Here is a 22,174-nt window from a genome sequence, read left to right on the forward strand (position 1 = left end):
TATCTGTTTCATCTTAATTGAGAAGATTGGGTTTCTTGTGCTGTCAAAGTGCTTATGTTTCGTACCTGCATACATATACACAGTTGACACTTCGGAAAGTTATGGATGTAGCCAAAAAAGCAACCAAGTCTGGAGATCTTAACGAGTACTCAATGGTTTTACTCAACAATTCATTATCGTTGCCTCTTGGTATTATACTGGCTTTCACATTCAATGAAATCCAATACCTTACTCATTCGTAAGTTCCCTACTCTTGTTCCAAGTCTTTGACAGTATTCACTAAATGTGAACGAACACCACAGACATGGCCAAGGATTGGAAAAGGCAAAAGAATAGCATAATCCTCTTTTAAAAGCAAAGAAATTTCAAGGGCATGTATTTTCATAGATTCACAAGGGGTGGGTGCAACATGTCCAATATATTAGGACCTAATTTTGTCAAATGGATGCCAAGTTATTTCAAACAAAAGTACAAGAGAGAAAATTTAAGTTGTTCTATTTTTTCTTTCATAGATGCAGATTTGTCTCGATGCAGTTTCCAGTGGCCTTGAAAATGTCCATATTCCACTAATGATCTCAGCACTCAGAACCAGCAAATCCTGAATACAAAGGACTTTCTTATTTTGCATTCCAGTCTAATAATAGCACTTCTAGGTAGTGTCAATCGATGAATGAGCATCGTTGACCTCTTGAAAAGGGCATCTTCTAACTTTTGTATTATGTATTACATGAGCCATAACCAAAAGATTGATACATAAGCTTTGCCTAAGAGTTTCATATGAGAGAGAGAGAGAGAGAGAGAGAGACATCTATTTACGGAAAAAAAAAGAGAGAGACATCTACATAAGTCCAATGTGGCCTATGAGAGAAAATCCAAAGTACATCCATGTCTAATGTCATCTCAACAGTGAGGTGAAGATAACATTAAAATAAGTAAGTGGCCTCTGAAATAATGCAAAGAATAACTTTACGATGGGACTATGCTAGAGTAGAACCATGTCTAGTGTTGTCCCAGCAATAGAAAGAAAAGGAAACCCAAATCTGACAGCAGACAAAAAGGGAAAAAGTGGTGGAGACTATAGGGTGTAGCTGATCTCAAGGTCTGCACGTGATTTCGACTATGATGTGGTCCCTAATTGATCCATTGATATGCCTGGTGGTGGTGAGTCTTTTGTGTCTCATGATAATGGCTCTGATCTAACTGTGGTGTGGCCACCTCGGATGTGGTCCTCGTAGACAAGGATGATGTGCTCGATGAAGTGAAATGGCTCTATCCAATGTGACTCCATGGCGTGTAATGGGAGGTGTTTGGCAAGATGGCTCTGTCTCTGCAAGGCTAGTAGTGTCAATAGGGTTGGATTTGTGAAAAAAGTTTGTCATTGCTCTCTATGTGGATCTCTCTAGGTGAGCTTTCTGGCATCCTGTCCCACAGTAGTGTTGTGCGGCACTTTTGGAGCTCCAAGAGGAAAAGATCTAGGCATCTTTGGTCCTCATACTCCATGATATGACGAAGAGCTCCAAAACCATCACGAATGAGGCAATGGTACCGTCCTTGTATGTCATAGTATCTTGTACATGTGCATATGTAATACTCCTCTGTCTTAGGCTCTCAGCCACAAAGTTGGCAAGTCCTATCCTTTGCTAAAGTATCTATCCATCTACCTTTCTCCATCTATAGCCTATGAGAGGAGATACCAATATGTCCGATAGCAGCCCATATATTGTGGGAGAGATGGGTGTCCATGTATGCTGGCTGAATAGTGAATCCATCATTAGAGAGATACAAGAAGTGACTCTAGTGGAACTCCATCCTCAAACTTAGGAGTGGTGGGTGGATCCATGTTCTCACTGTCTTGGTCCTCAAGATATCAGCTTTGATCACTTGAGAGAAAGCATAAAGGAGATATCAGCCTTGTCTATTGTCCTACCACTAGTAATGTGGCAGACATCTTTACCAAAGCTCTTTCTTGTGACAAATTTGAAGCATTCCGCAATGCTTTAATTTTGATCTCCTTTGGTGGATGATCCTTGTATGCTGATCACTCTTCACTCCAAGGGGGTTTGTTAAGTTTGACTCACGCCTATGCACACAAAGGAGTGTTGGTGATCCTCGGTAGGACACTAGGGCATTTTTTACTTTCCTTACGAGAGGTTTTTCCCCCCAGTTATATTCTTCTTTATTTTATGTGCTTATGTTACACAGTCCGGCCACTTATCGTGTTTTACATCTTTCGGGTGTGAACGCATATTAACAACTCTAAGGTAGAGTTGTACTTTGTAATTGCACATTACTCTTTGATTATTGCATTGGGAGATGTGTCTTCACTCTCACACTCTCTGCACTTCGATCTTTCCCATCTCTCACAATAATGGATAGTTATATTATATCAAATCACATGAGGAATATAAAAGTCATGGAAAAGGAGCATTCTCATGTCTTTTTAAAAAAAAAGTTAAATGTGGCTAATTATATTACTCAAAAAGCTGATTACATCGGAGTACTCATGCTCAATAGACTAGTTGCAGCTGATGCAAAGTCACAAATACATCATGTATACAAGCCTCTCAAGGCAGTTTGGAAGGGATAGGGGCAAGAAGCCATGGAGGGGGGGGGGTGTATCGCCATCTGGGGCTGCCTGCCTGCATCATGAAGAACAGGTCTTGGCCGCTCGAAGCTCCTGATGAGCTCAAGACTCGCCCTGCACTTGGTCCCACCAGTCGCAAAGGGAGTGGATGATGAAAGTCCAAAGCTTTGCCAAAGTCGCTTGTACTGAAAGGCACTCCTCGCCAAAAACCTCCTGATAGTATGCCTTCCAGATGTGCCATTGTGTAAGACAGAGTGCAGAGTAGAGAGGAGAATGAGCACTACTTGTGGGTACAATGACGAGTGTACCTCTTTAGGTTTATATATATATATGAAAGTACAAATGTACTAAGGGTGTGTTCACACCCGTGCACGTATAAAAGGCACGATGGCCCTTTATTCCCAACAACCTCCCACCTAAAGGCAATGTGCCTTAAGAGGAGAAAAGAATTAGCTAAGTCTAGGTATGCACAAAGCTGAAATACATATATCTATCCAACTCCCATCATCTGTTAGCAATGAGCAAACTGCTCTGCTGGAAGACCCTTCGTGAGAAGGTCTGCAGGATTATCATCTGTATGCACTTTGACAAGCTCAATACTCTTGTTGTCAAGTACATCTCTAATGAAGTGATACTTCACTTGTATATGCTTCGTCTTTGCATGAAAGACAGGATTCTGTGCCAACATGATAGCACTCTAGCTATCACAATGGAAAACAGGTAACTCTGTAATGCCAAGCTCTCCTACCAGACGTGAAAGCTATAAAGCCTCCTTGTATGCCTCGGTGGCAGCCACATACTCTGCCTCTGGAGTAGACAATGCAACACACTTTTGTAGCCTGGAGATCCAAGAGACTGCTCCTCCTGTGACAGTAAACACATACCCAAAAGTGGACTTTCTGCAATCCGCATGACCAGCATAGTTTGCATCCGTAAAGCCAACGATAGATGCCTTCTGCTTTTCAAAGCAAATGCATAAATCCTTTGTCTTTGAGGTATCTCATGATACCTTTCATTGCTTCACAATGCTTTTTACCAAGGTTTGCCATGTATCTGCTAACCACTCCCACTGCAAATGCAAAATCAAGACGTGTAGCAACCATAGTATACATCAAACTGCCAACAGCTAAAGCATATGGTATCTTGGCCATTTCAGCCTTCTCATCATCAAATGTAAGGCTGTCCTTTGTATTGAGTTTCACAAATGGAGGCAATGGAACCCTAATTGTTTTCGTCCCCTCCATATTGAAACGTTGCAAAACCTTGGAGATATACTCCTGCTAAATAGACAGAGTAATTCTTTTGACCTATCTCTGAGTATTTGCATGCCAAGAATGTGATTTACATCACCAAGATCCTGAATGTCAAAGCTGCCAATTAAGACTTTGGTTCAGTGAGTCCAAGGCATGAGTATCCCTGCCAGCAATCAGCATGTCATCAACATACAGAACCAAGATAATCAGGCTGCCATCTGCTGCCTTCTTGGTGTACAAGCAGTGATCCACTTGACTTCTATGAAAACCTTGAGATTGGATAAACGTATCAAACTTATGATACCATTCTCTTGGTGCTTGTTTTAGCCCATACAAACTCCTTTTGAGTTTACATATCATATTCTCTTTCCCTTGTGCCACAAACCCTTTAGGCTACTCCGTATATATGTCTTCATGCAGATCACCATGTAAGAATATAATCTTTACATCCATTTGTATGAGCTCCATATCTTCAGCTACAACCAAGTCCAAAATGCATCTCAATATAGTCATCTTGACTACAGGAGAGAAGATCTCATCAAAGTCAATTCCATGTTCTTGCTTGTACCCCTTCACAACCAACGTGCTTTGTACTTTGGCGAGGAACCAGAAGTGACCTTTATCTTGTAAACTCATTTGCATGGAAGGGTTTTCTACCCTTTAGGCAACTGCACCAGGTCCCAAGTGCCATTTTTCTGAAGAGATTCCATCTCTGACATCATGGCTTTATACCATTTCTTATTGTCCTGTCTATCCCTTGCTTCCTTGAAGCAAGACAGTTCACCAAAGTTTGTAAACATGGCATAATCGACTACATTGTTTGCACCAGGAACAAACCTATCAGGTTGTCTAGTAGCCCTAGACGATCTCCTAACCCAATGATCATTGTTTGCTGGTTGAGCCTGCAAACTTCCATTTTTAGCTTGCTGTCCTGGCATTTCAGCCTGCAAATCAACATTAACAACTTGTTGTCCTGGCTGTTGCTGCACATCCAGTGGCTCATTAATATGGGCAATAGCTGGCTGATCATTTCTAGTATTATTTTGTGCATTTGCAGGTTCATTTACAGCAGGTATTTGCTGCTGTACAGTGGACACATTTTACTGTCCAAAAGGTATTTCTTCCCGGGATACAACCCTATTGAACGAGATCTAGCTGCCAATGTAGAAGACTCTTACTTAAGCCTAGAAATATGTCATTGGACACCAGAGGCCGAAACAAAAATGAATGCATTACAGATGACCCACTTATGCCAACAGCCCAAAAATTTGAGAAAGTGGAAAAATATATTCATATGCAGCTGTGTGGGAGTGGGAAATTTTGCCTTGACAAAGAACCCGTCAGAGGGGTATACAAACGGCCCAACTACAGCAGTCCAAATATCTGACAAGGACTAGATTTTTTGGCCACAAGGCAGGAAATAAATCTATGATGAGCTATTTCTCACATCTCATACATGTGTATGCCTATACATAGCAAGCTCTAGCCCCATTATTATTTTGGTTGTTTTGGCCTTGGCCCTTGTTCCTCATCCCTCTTGGGTGAGTTTCCTCTCTCATCAATGCCTTCATTTATGTTGCCATTTGTCACATGACTCATATCTATACAATTGTTTTCATCATGCCTTTGTCTAGTGCTGTCCCATTACATGCTTCCTCATGTGCACATTTTGTAGATCCATGGTGGGATAGCCCTGACCAGCCGTAATAGAGCTGCATGGATCAAGGCACAAAATAAGCACTGCCAGCACCTCAATAGGTGGATGGAGCAAACTGCACAGTAATAACTTGTGAAGATGGGTCAAAGCCAGAAGAATTGCATGTGAGGAAAATTAAGGTGTCCACAAATCCTTCAAGAGTCATGATTCAAGCCTTACCTCTGGGCTGTCAGTTGGAGATGCATCAAATTCTACTTGTTTGCTCCTATTCTGTTTGCTGCCTTCCTATCCAATTGATTTGATTAGTAGTTTTTGTTAGATAAAACTTGTGGACAGCCTTCAACGAAAAAGAAAATAGATGTTACTTCAACATTTTATCTGTTCATATTATATGCTTCTATAAGAGCTTATAATATTACAATTTCTGTGTCACTAACAAAACTGCAGTAAATAAATGAGGGATCAGACTTTATGCTAGGTGATATCTAAAGATTGTTTTGGGATGGTATGCTTTAAATTGAATTTCTTCTTTTTCTTTTTGGCATGTCAACCAGTCCACTCATGAGGCTACCAATGTTTTGGATAGTGGCAACACTCAGTGGATTTTTTGGGCTTGCTATAAGTTTTACATCTATGTGGTTCTTACACGAGACAACTCCAACTACATACAGGTGTGTGTACAAGCACAATTGTTTGGGGTTTGTTCCTGAATTTAACTTTGACAATATCACACTTTTTCCTTAAACAAAGCAGTATTTGTTGGCATCAAATGTTCAAATGGGTCGTTTGAATCTAATTAGGAAATAAAGTATCAAGTGGCTTTACTGACTATGCCATAACCAAAAGGTTAATTCAAGGTAATAATCGTGCATGCCCTTTAAGGATCCTTTGAAGCTTAGAGTGTGGACATAATAGAACAATGGAAGAATATGCATGCATTTCATAAATATGCACTAACCTACCTTAAAGGAGAAACAGAGCAGATGCAGAAAAGTGGCCGGACTTGTTATATAGAGTCAGGACATGATTCTAGAAGGACATGTAGAAAAACGAGGATGTTGTCATCTCAAGAAAAATATAAATTTCCTCTATCATGTGGAGACCTCCATCGTGTACTATTTAATAAAGACAATGTTGCTTACTCAGCATTGTCAGACTGAAACTGCTAATAACATAGTTGCAACATGCTAGGGTTTCATTAAAAAAAGGATTCAGTTTAACCTGTTAGTTGAAACCCTTCAGAAGCAATGAATTGAGGCATTCTGGGTGAGTCTAAGGATGAACCAGACTCAAGAAAGAGTTTTATTGCAGGAAACCAAAGTGAGGGCTAGGTGCATCCTTGAGCTGACAAAATGTTCCCCTGAACAAGAGCATGGGGTCCAAGGACTGATGAACATGAGGAAAAGTAGTATAATGGGCACACAGTTAGGCACGACCAAAATTATGGCTGATGTAACTTCTTATTGGTACTGATGGTGGGATCTTCGTGTGAGTTGTTTCTTCAGAGAAATGTAAGAAACACATGATACCTGGAGGCAGTGTTGGATAAAATGGGCTTTACCAAAACAGAGCCTCAACTATTGTTTGTTCATGAGAATGGAGAATCCATTATTATTTAGTCATAGGTGAGCTAGTCTACCACAGGCAGATTTACCAAATACAAAAGTTCAAAATCCATTGGTCAACCAAAAGGACTGGAGGCGGCAGTGAGAAGGTGCAGTTATGGGCTTTAAAGGGACCGTTGAGACAATTTATGGCACCTCACACCGGAAGCTGACACATGGCACCCCTTCTCCAAGCAACAATCAGAAGCTCACAGAATTACACAATGAAGCAGACATGGGTAGAAATGGAGAATCTATTGCGCGATGACCAAAAGCATCACAATGAGGCAAAGAAGGCAGATTTCGGAGATGCCAACCATGTGCTTCAAGCTCCTACTTCATCCTTTTTCTTGGCACTTGCAATAGGAGAAGGTATGTGATTGCCTTGTGCAGTCTGTACATGTGCTTCTGTCAGAGTGCAGCGGTGCGGAAGCGTAGGACTGAGAGAGAGAGAACGCAGAGAGAAAAGGGAGAGAAAGAGACAGTGTACAATGAAGATCTGCTGTATAAAGAATGCTGAATACAAAGATATACACGGGCGCAGTGCGCTGGACTGGATGTCTCCACCTCGACGATGCGACCTGCTGTCCACCTCGAAGTTTGCTGCAGTCTGCACTGTTTGCTGTCTGAAATCTGCGAACAGAGACAGAAATCTGCACGGCACCGGTCTATAATCTGCGACAGAGAAGAATGTGTAGACTGCTGGAAACGTCGGCAATAAATAGGCGAAAAACCACCTAGAACGGGGCGCCAAAATAGGGCGCAGCCTGGAATAAATCCGCTGCAGGCAGTCGGACTGCCACGTGGCAGTCCGACTGCTGCTGGTCCGACTGCAGCAGTCCGACTGGACTGCACCAGGCTGAAACCTGCCTGGCTGTGATCTCTCTAACACCCCCTCTCAGAGCCTGGGCAGGGCTGAAGCCTGAGGGATCTGGAATGTTGCCGAAGTAGAGCCTGAGGAAGCGCCTTCGTAAACAAATCCGCAAGATTATCCTCCGTCTTGCAATACTCCACAGTGATGGTCTCATCCAGAAGCTTTTCTCGGATGAAGTGGTACTGGATCTCAATGTGCTTCGTCCGGGCATGAAAAACAGGATTTCTTGCCAAGGCAATGCAACTCTCATTGTCACATCGCAGCAATGTAGGACGAGTCTGGGGGCACCCAAGCTCCTCCAACAATCTCCGAAGCCACACAACCTCGCATGTGGTGGAAGATGCGGCCCGATACTCCGCCTCAATAGACGAAAGGGCTACCGTTGTTGGGTATCTCACACGCCTTACTTACGCCTACGCTCATATGGGAGTGTGCGGGTGATCACTAGGACACTGGGGCACTTTTTACTCTCGGTAGGAGAGGTTTTTTCCCCCAGATTATGTGTACTATTTTGTATGTGCTTGTGGTGCACACTTACGGGCACTTACTGTGTTCGGGTGTGAACAGCCCCTTATACCTTAGAGTTATAAGGGTTATCATTTGTACTTTCAGCTTACACTCTATTCAGTACTATTGCATTGGGTGTCGTGCTCAACTCTGTCTCTCACTCTCACACTGTCTACTGCACTTCAGCTGCACCTCGATCCTCTCCCATCTGACATTTGGTATCAGAGCTCAGCTCAGAGCAGTCTTCTGTCTGCAGTCTGCAGCCCCCGCCAGTTCTGCCCCAGCCGCCTGTTCCTGCCCAGTCCTGCCTGCGCCTGTCAGTCCGTCAGCGCGCAGCACCAGACGACTCCTCTGCCCAGCGTGCAGCTCCAACAATCAGCGCGCCACCTGTACCTGCGTGCTGCCACCTCTGCCCAGCGAGTCCTCTGCCCTGTGTCTGCCCAGAGTGCCCCTTCGCCTGTCAGTCTGCCTGCGCAGCCTCCCTGCGCTGAGCTAGCCTGTGCCGTCAGCTCCAGCTGCCAGCGCGCCACCTGTCTCCACCACCCAGTCCTGGGTGCCGCCTCCTCTGCCCAGCGCGCGCCCAGTCCTGCCTGCGCGTGTCACTGGACCTGCACGCCTGTACCTGTGCGTCAGTCCGACTGTACCCAGCAGTCATTACCTCGGGAATCGTGCCCGTCGTCAACACACAGAGGTAACATTCTGCACTTTTCTTTTACACAGGAGTTCGTGCAACAGGTTTAGGTTCAGCATTGGGAAACGTGCTGAACAGCAGGTTCAGTTTTCAGCATTGGGAAACGTGCTGTGTCTGTCTGTGACACATTGAATGCACATTTTGGGGCTTTTGTAACAGACATTTGTGACAGAAATTTTGGGCAGAAAATTTTGGGGCTTTTGTGTATTTGGAGGACAGATGCATTTAAACTGCTGATACAGTCACAGAACGACTGTTTTTGACAGAGATTTTGGCAAAATTTTGGGGCTTTTGATGTTTTAGTGCTGCTGAGCACTAATTGCACCTTGGGAAGCGTGCATCAGTGACAGTTTTTTGAAAGAGTACCCTTTGCACATTAATTGCAGACTTGTGTTTGCTGCAATTTCTGGAAATTTGCAGATTTCCAGCCCGTACTGCATTGACATTGCTCTATTGCCTTTTGGGAAATAATGGCAAATCAGGGAGGAGATGTATTCACCTATGTGTCCAAGGAAGACCGATTGGATGGGAACAATTATTCCCTTTGGTCTTTCATGATGAAGAATGTATTAGTGGCAAAAAATTTGTGGGATTATGTCAGTGGAGAGGAAGCACGACCGGGAGTTGTGGCTCCCGCTACTCCTCCTCCAGGAGGACGTGCAAGAGGGCAACCTCAGCCCCCTCCACCTCAGCCGCAGCCACTTCCCCCAAGAACTGCAGCTCAGAAAACTTGGGATACACGGGATGCACAGGCTATGTCGCTGATTGCATTGGCAGTTCAGCGTTCTATCATTCCTCATATTCGTTCAGCAGCTTCTTCACAAGAAGCTTGGTTGATATTGGAGCAGATGTTTGCAGGAAAGAATGAGACTCGCATCTCTTTCTTGAAGAAAGAGCTAGAGACTCTAAAGATGAATGAGGGTGATTCTATGCAGGATCATCTCAACAAAATTCAGGACTTGCGGGAGCAACTCATGAATGTGGATGAATACTACTCAGATGCGCAGCTGATTTCTACGACATTGAATTCACTGCCTCCCTCTTACTTGGCTTTTCATACTGCCTTGAACCTCACTATGAGGATTTCGAAAGAGCCCATCACTTTCATTCAGCTTGTCAGTTTGCTTCTAGAGGAGGAACAAACTAGACGGAACAGTGGTGTGGATGGTATAGCCTCTGAGCAGGCTTTTATGTCAAGGCAGAAGGGTAAAAACAGCCAAGGGAAAAATGCTTCGCAGAGTTCTGGTAGTAGTAACACTTCACAGACAAGTCAGAAACAGGGGGGCACGCAAGCCAAGAAAGGAAAATGCCATTACTGCAAGAAGCCTGGCCACTACATCACTGAGTGCAGGAAGCGCATCGCCAAAGAGAAGAAGAAGGAGTCAGGGATGTCTGTTTCTGCAGCTCCTTCCACTGCTAGTGAGTCCGCGTCCTTTGTTGCAGACAGGGACTATTGTTTTTACACTTGCAGTTATGATGTCTCTTGGGCTGATAGAGCATTTAGCTCTACAGAAGATGCTGACACTTGGTTCTTTGACAGTGGTGCTTCACGGCATATCACATCTCGTAGAGATTTGTTTGCTTCTCTTGGTGCACCTCCCGTTGGGAAGTCTGTTCAGTGTGCTAATAATGCATCATACCCTGTTCGTGGTATTGGGGAGATTCAGCTTACAGCCATTGATGGCTCTATTCTCCGCCTACAAGATGCTTTGTATGTGCCTGGCATTAAGAAGAATCTGCTTTCCATTTCTTCTATGGCACGTTGTGGTTTGCAGGTCACCTTTGATGATGACCGTTGCATGGTCCGTGACAAGGAACACATGACATTGGTCTTGACAGGTTCTTTGTGTCATGGGTTATATGAGTTGGATGCTCTTTCGGTAGATCAGTCTGCATATTTGACATCCACTCTTACTCCTGCTATGTTAGAGGCAGAGTTATGGCATGCTCGTTTGGGGCATGTAAACTATGGCAGCTTGATGCTATTACAGCGTACTCAGATGTTGGATGGATTACCTCTCTTGGAGAGACCTCCTGAGCATTTATGCGAGGGTTGCATTTTGGGCAAAATGCATCGTTTCTCTTTTCCCCGTGATGTTGCTTTTAGAGCAACAGCCAGATTGCAGCTTGTGCATTCGGATGTTTGTGGGCCCATGCAGACACAGTCATTGGGTGGTTGTTACTATTTTGTAACATTTATTGATGACTTTACACGTTTGTGCTGGGTCTACTGCTTGAAAAAGAAGTCAGAAGTGTATGATGCATTTTTGGCTTTCAGTGCACTTGTGGAAACTCAGTCTGGTTGCAAGATTAAGACTCTCCGTTCGGACCGAGGGGGGGAATACATGTCCTCTATGCTGAATTCTTATTTGCAGCAGAAGGGCATTATCCATCAGTACACTACTGCATATACTCCACAGCAGAATGGGGTAGCAGAGAGGAAAAATCGGTCACTCATGGAGATGGCCAGATGTATGCTGAAGGCAAAGAGTTTGCCTCATAGTTTTTGGATGGAAGCCGTCATGTGCGCTTGCCACATTTTGAACAGATGCCCTACCAAGGCCTTGAAAACCGTCACACCTTTTGAGGCTTGGCACAGCCGCAAACCTTCTGTTGGCCACTTCCGTACTTTTGGGTGTCTTGCATATGCCCATATTCCACAAGTACTTCGAAAGAAGTTGGACAACAAGGCTGTAAAATGCATCTTTATGGGATATAGCAGCGAAAGCAAAGGCTACAGACTCTATGATCCCGTGACCAAGAAGGTTTTTGTCAGCAGGGATGTTGTATTTGATGAAAAATCAGAATTATCCTTGGCTGGTTTTGATACATATCAGGCTGCCCGTGATGTCTTTGAAGGGCTGCTGCCCATCACATTTGGTGATTCAGCTGGTACTTCAGCAAATGAACCTAATGTTCAGCCAGCTGCTCCTATGGAACATGCAGTAAATCAGCACATTGCTGAAACTGAAATTCAGCAGGAACTTGTACACAGTCAGGAAGCAAGACAGGTGCCTAGATGGTACACGCAGACTATGAGAGATAGTCATTTGGAAACACCCTTGGCTGGTCGTACTCGAAGGCAAACTCGACTGCATGATTCAGCACATTCCATGGAGTTTGTTATGGCAGCATGTACTCATGATAATGAGGAGCCTGAATGTTTTGAGGATGCACGACATAGTGTGCATTGGATGGCAGCCATGCAAGCTGAATTGGATTCTATTCATAAGAATCATACTTGGGATTTGGTGTCTTTGCCAGTTGGCAAGCGTGCCATTGGTACGAAATGGGTCTACAAATTGAAAAGGAATGCAGATGGATCCATAGATAAGTACAAGGCACGGCTGGTAGCTAAAGGCTACGCACAGAAAAAGGGCATTGACTATGAGGAGACCTTTGCTCCTACCTCCCGTATGACGACCATTCGGTCTATGATTGCCTTGGCTGCACATTTTGGTTGGAAAGTGCATCAGCTGGATATAAAGACTGCATTCTTACATGGGGAACTTCAGGAAGAAGTGTATGTACAGCAGCCCATTGGTTTTGCAGTTGAAGGCTCAGAAAATTTAGTTTGCAAGCTGAAAAAAGCTCTATATGGTTTGAAACAAGCTCCACGAGCTTGGTACGCAAAGATAGATGCTTTCTTGCTTAGTCAGGGGTTTGTAAATAGCCCATCTGAGTCTACCCTTTATGTACATAAAGAGGGGGGATCCATGCTGATTTTGTGTCTATATGTAGACGACCTTTTGCTCACTGGAACACGTGCTGATCAGATTTCAGCATTCAAAAATAATTTACAGCAAACTTTTGACATGTCTGACTTGGGTATTTTGCACTATTACTTGGGCATCCAGTTTGTACATGATGCTAGAGGCATTGGATTATGTCAGTCAAGGTACATTGGGCAACTTCTTGAGAAGTTTGGCTTACAGGATTGCAAGCCAGTTTGTACACCCATGGAACCTGGGCTCAAACTGTCATTACATGATGACAGTGATTTGTTTGATATCCATACTTATGCTCCAGCAGTGGGATGTCTCATCTATCTATGCCACACTCGGCCAGACATACAGTTTGCCGTTTCAGTTTTGAGCAGGTACATGCATCAGCCTCGTATGTCGCATTGGCAAGCTGTGAAGCGTGTGTTTCGTTACTTGCAGGGTACTAGAGCTCTTGGATTGCTTTATGCCAAGGGGGGACCACTGCAGTTACATGCTTACAGTGACTCTGATTGGGCTGGTGATTTTGATACTCGTCACTCCACTAGTGGCAATTGTTTCTTTCTTGGCTCGTCATGCATTTCTTGGCTTAGCAAGAAACAATCCACTGTTGCCACGTCGTCATGTGAAGCTGAGTACAAGGCAGCCTTCACTACTGCAGTTGAGTGCGTATGGCTTAGACGCTTACTTGCTGATTTGGATGTATCTGTTACGGAGCCTACTCCTTTATATACTGACAGTCAGAGTGCCATTGCAGTGGCACGGAACCCTGTGTTTCATGCTCGCACGAAACACATAGAGATTCACTACCACTTTGTCAGAGAGAGGCTACATGCAGGTGATATCAGCCTTGTCTACTGTCCTACCACCAGCAATGTGGCAGACATCTTCACCAAAGCTCTTCCACGAGACAAATTTGAAGCATTTCGCGATGCTTTGAATTTGACGCCCTTTGGTGGCGGATGATCCTTGTACACTTGATCACTCTTCACTCCAGGGGGGTTTGTTGGGTATCTCACACGCCTTACTTACGCCTACGCTCATATGGGAGTGTGCGGGTGATCACTAGGACACTGGGACACTTTTTACTCTTGGTAGGAGAGGTTTTTTCCCCCAGATTATGTGTACTATTTTGTATGTGCTTGTGGTGCACACTTACGGGCACTTACTGTGTTCGGGTGTGAACAGCCCCTTATAACTCTAAGGTATAAGGGTTATCATTTGTACTTTCAGCTTACACTCTATTCAGTACTATTGCATTGGGTGTCGTGCTCAACTCTGTCTCTCACTCTCACACTGTCTACTGCACTTCAGCTGCACCTCGATCCTCTCCCATCTGACAACCGTGGGCTGCTTCTTGCTACTCCATGAAATAACACCTGCACCCAAAGTAAAGCAGTAACCTGTTGTAGACCGCCTGTGGTCCACGTCACCGGCCCAATCCGAGTCGCTCCAACCTGCAAGTACAAGATCTGACCCATCTGTCCCTGCGGGGTAATGAATCCCCGAATCAGACGTCCCCCTCAGATACCGAAGTATCCTCTGAGCAGCCTGCCAATGCACCGTCTTAGGTTCACTCATGAACCCTGCCAAGAGCCCAACAGCAAAACATAGATCAACCCTCGTGTTGAGAAGCCAAATCAAGGACCCTATCAACTGTCGATAGCGGAAAGCATCCGCCAAAGGAGAAGCTGAGTGGGAAGTGGCCTTCCAGTTCGGATCCATAGGAGTAGAGAGGGCCCGACAATCTTCCATCTCAAAAGTCACCAAGAGCTCCTGTACATATCTCTGTTGGGAGAGAAAGATCCCCCTCTGAGACTGATAAATCTCATGGCCTAAAAAGAAATGGAGTAGCCCCAAATCCGTCATCTCGAACATCCGATGTAAAGCTGACTTTGTCTCCTGGACCTGCTGTGCATCATCACCTGTGACAATCAAATCATCAACATATAATACAAACAGCACACAACCATCCTTGGAAGTGTGAACATACAGCTGCGGATCGGCCTTGGACCGCCGATATCCCAACTGAGTCTGGAGGAACGAATCAATCTTCTCGTTCCAAGCTCGCGGGGTCTGCTTGAGACCATACAGGGCCTTCTTCAACCTGTAGACTTTCCCATCTGAAGAACCAAAGCCAGGAGGCTGCTCAACGTAGATCTCCTCCTTCAAATCACCATTCAGGAAGGCCGACTTCACATCCAGCTGATAAACAGGCCATCTCCTATGGCCAGCCAAAGCAAGAACAGCTCTAATGGTTGCCATATGAGCTGTAGGGGCAAAGGTGTCATGACAGTCAATCCCTGGGCGCTGGGCAAAACCCTTAGCAACAAGGCGAGCCTTGTGCTTATCCAAAGTACCATCACTGAGATATTTGGTCTTGAAGACCCACTTGACTCCAATCACCTTCTTCTTCGGGGGGCGTGGCACAAGTGACCAAGTGTCATTCCTCTCAATAGCCTCCAACTCAGCTTCCATAGCTTTCTTCCATGGGGCGGACTGTAAAGCCTCCTTCACGGAGGTGGGCTCTCGATCCTGCATAACTCGGGACATCAAACAATAATTGGAGCAAACAAGCTCCGAAGAATGCGCCTGGTGCCTCCGTGACCGCCGCGGACCATCCTGCGGTCCCCACTCCTCAGGAACCCCCTCGATCCCTGAATCACGGAGTGTGTCACGGGCCCAGCAAGGAGGAGGCCGAACCTCCCCTCGTCGTTCTCCATCAGTAGAAAACTCTGGAATGTCCACCGGGGGTAACTCCTCAGAAGGGTCCGGTGGAGCAGTAGACTCTGTGTCAGAAACAGAATCATAATCAAACGGCACAGGCTCCAGTGGAACTGTAGAAGGAGCCAAACTCTCCCCTGGATCTCCAAGAATGGGGTGCTCCTCACCCGTTGAAGAAGCCGGAACCTCCACAAACCGCACATCACGGCTAGTATATACATCCCGCTTGACGGGATCATACAGTCGGTAGCCTTGGGACTGGGAGCTGTAGCCAACAAATACCTGTTTGCGGGAAGCCGCTTCAAATTTGTCACGGTGAGCCTTGGGAATGTGAACATAGGCATCACACCCAAAGACCCGAAAGTAAGAAACATCTGGCTTCGTCCCAAAATAAGCCTCAAATGGAGTCATCCCTTCCACGGCCGAAATAGGGGATCGATTAAGGATGTGGACTGCAGTAGCCACAGCCTCGGCCCACAGAACCTGAGGGGTCTGTCGGTGCTCCATCATGGTGCGCGCCATCTCGATCACACTGCGGCTCTTCCGTTCTAGAATACCATTTTCTTGAGGAGTATGGGTATTGGCAAACTCTTCTTCAACTTCCGGCCTGATCGGTTCTCCTCAAAGAGAAGCCAATCCTTGAAGTGCGAGAAGGCTTCTGACTTTAGTGCCAAAAAATAGGCCCATGTCATCCTGCTATAGTCATCCACGATCAGCATGAAGTACGAGCTCCCACGCAGGGACTCATTCCTCATAGGGCCGCACAGATCCGTAGATACTAACTCCATCGGTGAAGTAGACCGCCGCGAAGCGGTGTGGGGAATGGCATCTCTATGCTGCTTCCCTCGTATGCAGGAGACACATGGCTGCTGGCTCACCACTATATCCGGCAACCCGCGAACAAGCTGTCCGCGTGACGCCCTCCGAAGATAGTCATAGTTCAGTTGACCAAACCGAGCATGCCATAATTCAGACTATGACTGTGAGGTAAGAAGAAGAGTAGAGAGGGCAGTGGAAGACTTCAGCTTGTAAATGCCGTTCTCCTCATATCCAGATGATAGAACCTTCCTCGATTCACGATCAAGGACTCGCACAGTAGAACTGTCAAACTCCACCAAAAGACCAAGGGAGCAAATCTTATGAACTGAAAGGAGATGGTACCCTAATCCTGGTACATGCAAAACCTCTGAGGTATGGGTGCCACCTCGTCCATCCGGAATAAGCTGCATCTTACCCCGACCTGCAATAGAAACTGAAGAGCTGTCTCCAATGAGAACCTGCCCACGTGAAGGGCGCAGCTGGGCAACACCATCTGATGAAGGAGTCATGTGCCGTGAGGCACCACTATCAACAATCCACTCTCGAGCTTGGGGAGCCGTCATCGCAGCATCAGAAGCATTCGGTGAAGCGTCCTCAATGACAACTAGATGTAGAAATGCAACTGATGAAGGTGTAGCCACCGCTCCAGAATCCTTGGTTTCCTTCTTCTTGGTGTCCTTCGAGTCTTTGTCAGGGCAATCCTTCTTCCAATGGCCAGTCTTTCCACAAATATGACATGTGGAGTCTTTGTCCTTGTCCTTCTCCTTGTCCTTCTTGGACTTGTTATCCCCCTTCTTCTTCTTTTGGTCCTTCCCCTTCTTCTGAGAGGCTTGACCTGTCAACGCCTCCGTCTTGGAAGCATTCTGTCCCTTTAACTGTTCCTCTTGGTCCAAGACCATAGGAACCAACTCTTCCCACCGAAGAGTAGACTCTCGCCCCGAAGCAATAAGGGCAGAGTAAAATGTACCGAATCGTGGCGGCAACTGGGACAATAGTGTGATCGCCATGTCTTCGGAGGAAATCGGCTTCCCCGCATTCTGAACCTGCATCTGTAGCTGCCTTAGCTTGTTAATGTGTTCCCTTAGCGAAGAAGACTTATTGACGGACAAGGTCCGCATCTGTACCTCCAAAGAAACCCTCTTCATTAGGGTCATCCGATTGTACATTTGATCAAGCTCCAGCCATATCTCACGAGCCACCGTCAAGTGCTCGATGTGAGCGATCACGGCTGTAGTGCATGATAGAAAGAGAAAGGATCGAATTCCGGCATTCAGTTTGTCCCAATGAGACTGGGCCCTGGCCAACTCCGCACGAGCATCGGAAGAGAGTTTGGACTCATCTCTTACCGAAGGCCGGTCAATATCCTCCTGTACCAACTCCGCCAAATCATAGGACTCAAGGATGGCCAACATCATAACGCGCCAGATGCGGTAGTTGTCGCCGTCGAGCTTCTGATCTGTAGGAAGAGCCAGTAGGACAGGCACCTTCCGGTCCATAATCGCCTGGAACTCCAAGTCCATCTCTGTAGACATCTTCACCTGCAATGCCTTCTCAAACGCAAAAGCAGCCCCCTCTGACTGGGTAAACTCAGCCTGCTAAGGCTCTTCTGCGTCCCGAAGCTTCTTCACCCGCCGGAGGCGATGAAAAAGCAAAACCTGCACTTTTAGGTTGAAAACTCAAACTTTCTCCGCGTCAAACAGCAGTAAACAGCAGCAAATCCACCACCTGTACTCCTTTCTTGTGCGCCCACACTCGTTTCAGCCTTGTTCCAAGGCGCAGCCCTCCTGTCTGCCCTTAAACGCAAAAAACGCAAATTTGTGTCGCGATGGAAACTCCTTTTCAGGTTGATTCTGTGCTCAGTCAGCCCTCAAACACTGCTCTGATACCATGTCAGAGTGCAGCGGTGCGGAAGCGTAGGACTGAGAGAGAGAGAACGCAGAGAGAAAAGGGAGAGAAAGAGACAGTGTACAATGAAGATCTGCTGTATAAAGAATGCTGAATACAAAGATATACACGGGCGCAGTGCGCTGGACTGGATGTCTCCACCTCGACGATGCGACCTGCTGTCCACCTCGAAGTTTGCTGCAGTCTGCACTGTTTGCTGTCTGAAATCTGCGAACAGAGACAGAAATCTGCACGGCACCGGTCTATAATCTGCGACAGAGAAGAATGTGTAGACTGCTGGAAACGTCGGCAATAAATAGGCGAAAAACCACCTAGAACGGGGCGCCAAAATAGGGCGCAGCCTGGAATAAATCCGCTGCAGGCAGTCGGACTGCCACGTGGCAGTCCGACTGCTGCTGGTCCGACTGCAGCAGTCCGACTGGACTGCACCAGGCTGAAACCTGCCTGGCTGTGATCTCTCTAACAGCTTCAAGCTCCCACTTCATCCTTTTTGTCTTGGCACTTGCAATAGGAGAAGGTATGTGATTGCCTTGTGCAGTCTGTACATGTATTTTATGGATAAGCCTCCATTGGAAGAAGAGTTCTCTAGATGGTTTGGCCATAACTTTGGCAGCAAATCTGCTTTGGTTCAGTCCCATTTTGTTGTGGTAAGGGATTCTTCTTGGTCCTAATTTCATCCCAAGCAGAAAGAGATTGGATCCTTGGATCGGTGGTGGGTTACAAGGGAAACTTCGTATACTCCATGCCCTAGAGTGCCAACTTCTCTCTTGAAAACATGTAGCATGAATATCCCATCTGGGGATCATTCTCAGGCCTGCCTATCTTGGATGGAGAGGTAACTATCTTGGCAGAAGCATTGGGTAGAGTCTCGTACACCCTAGCAATTGCTACCCCCAATGGAGCACTCAAATTAAAGAGTAGAGTTTGCATCCTTTGGAATAGAGAGAAGTCACAACCTAAAGTCCTTGAACTTTTTGATACTATTGCATTGAACTGGTGGTGGTATCATGATGATGTGAAATTTTGATGCTTTGCTTATCATTCAATTAAGTATTAATCAAATGTTCAAATGTGAGGTGCACATATGATGAGCAAGTTAGTTATTTTAAATGACGGGCCAAGGACCTTGAGATGTCAGTGGGGTGTTAAAGGCAAAAGTTGTAATAAGTTGTACTTGAGAGGTATTAGGTAGTACTTGGTGACAGATTTTGGCCTAGATAATTTTATTAGCCATTAATGTCAGTGGTGACATTAGAAACTAGGCATTATCTAATGAATGAATGCTAGTTTAAGGGCTAAAAATGCTTAGGAATACTTGCATAACAAATTGGCCTAGCCAATTTAATTATTAGTTGGTGAAATTATTTTTTGATCAAGAATTTATAAATTAACTTTTGAAATTAGTATTATGAAAATTAATTTAATTGGTCTGGAAATTACTGAAAAATGCATTGAAAAGGTAGCCAGTTAGCAAAACTGGCCCATGCAAGTGAGGGAAATACTATTAGAGGTTGCTGAAGTCTCATTCAAGCATTGTGGAGGTTGGGAGAGAGCTGCCCCTAGCTGATCAAGAGGCCATTAGAGGTAGGTGACAACCCTTGTAGGTTGCCTCTAGGTAGGTGACAGAAATTTGGGGTCTACAAGGGCAAGTGATTGTATGTGGGACTCTTGTTGACAGTGGGTAGCAGTCAATTATCCATTCGCAGTATGGTAGCATTAGATTTCAGCCAATTTTGGCAATGAAACTTTGAAATTTCTCTCTCTCCAGCTTCCTCTCTATTCTCTTAGCCAATTCATAGCTTCCCTCAAGAGATCTGAGGCGCAAATTCAGTCCCAAGAGGGTGCAATTGAAGAATTTTTCCCGCTAAACCCAAATTGATAGCATAAATTAGGGTTTACCAACCACCATGGGAAGATTGCTTAGAAATTGGGGCCTAGTACTTGAAATTGAGCAGTTGAAATTTGGGGATTTTAGAGAATTTGAAGAGGCCGACCAATCAACTTTAAGTTTGGGGTAGAATTTGTCATCCAAGGAGCAGATTGAAGACCAATCCCCAAGCAAACTAAGGGGCAAATTGGTTTGAAGGCCTACTGGTTGTTATGGACAGAGAGATGTATTGAAGATTGAAGGAGATTAAGTTGTATCTGAGTGTACTTCAATCTTTAGCAATACAAGTTAAAGAAATACTACAAGAGGCCCCGATTTTGGAGCCAATAGCGTGTCCATTGTCCAAGATTAAGTGGTAACATTTGCATTTTCAGTTTCTTACACTTTATGCTTGCTGTAGTTAGTGCTTGTTGTAGTTGGTCCTTAATTGTCTTCTTTCCTGAACACTTGTTTTATTTGCAAAGAAAAGGGCCACTACACCGAGGACTTTCCAAAGAGGGACAATGAGGATGCTTCAAGAACTAAGACAAGCCTGCAATTTGGTAAGGAGGAAAAGGAAAAAGAAAGGAATCGAACCAATCACAAGTGCCTTCAAAGGAAGAGGAAAAATTTTGTGCTCGAGAAGGATAAAGCCAAAAGTAGTTGCGGAAACCCTGAAAGAGAAGCTAAGATGAAACCTCTATAGTAGGTGAATGCAGACTAACAAAAGAATTGAGAGCTCTTTAGGAGAGGAAGAATTTTTTAGATGGTGAGAGCTATGTCTATGAGAAATGAAAATCTCGTTTTTGCAAGTTTTAGGTGTTTGCAGCTTGCTGCCCACACCCCTTTCGCGGAGGACATCACAGTCTCAACTGTCCCTTGCTGTCATCTACAATTTGGCGCCTGTTTCCAGCCTTCCACCTACAGTTTGCAACTGTTTACAGCAAAGCGACTGTTGCTGATCACTCTCCATTCAGAAAACAATCTCGTTTTTGCAGATTTCAGTATTTCAGCTTGCTGCCCACACCACGGATGCGGAGGACATTGCGGTCCAAGCTGGTCATTGCTGTCTACAACAGTTTGGCACCTGTTTCCAGCTTATCACACACTGTTCGGAGCTGATTTCAGCATATTGACTGTTGCTACTAGTTTTTCCTTCGTTTTTAGTCTTTCTCTCCTCACTTGTGTTTTTCTACTAGTTGCAATCTCTTATTGCTGGTCGCATCCTCCCACTGGCAGCTCACTTCCAGCCCTTCCACTGCCCTTTCACCCCTTGAGACGGACATTGCGGTTCGTGCTTCACACTGCCCTCACACCCCTTGAGGCAGACATTGCGGTTCGTGGTTCATGGTGGCTGACCTCTTCCTTCTTCAGCAAGGCACACTCGTATCCATGGCTTTGTTGGGATGTAAAGGTCCTTTATTCACCTCCGTGTATTTTACACGTGTATTGTTATGTTGTACATGTGAATGCACCCTTACCGGCCCTAAGTATAAATACATTTTATTCTTTATGTACCAACACATTGTTGGTACACATAAATCAGCTCGTCACTCTTACTCTCACTCACCTGCTCACTTCCTCTGCTGCAAATCTTCACGCTTCCGCTACCTGCGCACTCCAACAACTGGTATCAGAGCTGAGGTTAAGGTGCTCGCACTCCTTGGAGTCCGTGCGAGACATCTTCAGTGTTCGCTCGCGCGAGATACACAGGTCGTTTTTTGACCTGGCAGGCAGGGACAGGTCGTTTTTTGACCTAGCGGCAGCAGGACAGGTCGTTTTTGACAGGCAACAGGTCGTTTTTGACCTGGCAGGCAGGGACAGGTCGTTTTTTGATCAGGCCGCAGCAGGACAGGTCGTTTTTCATCAGGCGACAGCAAGACAGGTCGTGTTTGATCAGGCGACAGGCTGGCGACAGTTTCCGTGGCATCAGGCGGCAGTTTCAGGTCAACGGCAGCAGATTCGTC

At 45.5% G+C, this 22,174-nt stretch overlaps 1 protein-coding gene across 12 annotated transcripts in view; it reads left to right on the top strand.

Moving 5' to 3' along the window:
- The window catches only part of LOC148026404 (GDP-mannose transporter GONST1-like), an 83,969-nt gene that overhangs the window by 17,088 nt on the left and 44,707 nt on the right, over nt 1-22,174 (top strand). For 5 of the 12 annotated variants that reach the window (XR_015692835.1, XM_087690863.1, XM_087690853.1 and 2 more), the window contains 2 exons: nt 84-238; nt 6,081-6,165. Coding sequence is in view for 11 of the 12 variants with exons in the window: in XM_087690863.1 (XP_087546989.1) it covers nt 84-238; nt 6,081-6,165 (240 nt within the window). In the remaining variant the exon portion in view is untranslated. Of the gene's footprint in view, nt 1-83; nt 239-6,048; nt 6,166-22,174 lie in introns of all 12 variants that reach the window. The other 7 variants (XM_087690857.1, XM_087690860.1, XM_087690855.1 and 4 more) reach the window with 3 other exon arrangements.

Source organism: Lygodium microphyllum, chromosome 13 (assembly GCF_053477565.2).
Source record: "Lygodium microphyllum isolate KBCC chromosome 13, Lygodium_microphyllum_v1.1.10, whole genome shotgun sequence".
NCBI lineage: Eukaryota > Viridiplantae > Streptophyta > Polypodiopsida > Schizaeales > Lygodiaceae > Lygodium > Lygodium microphyllum.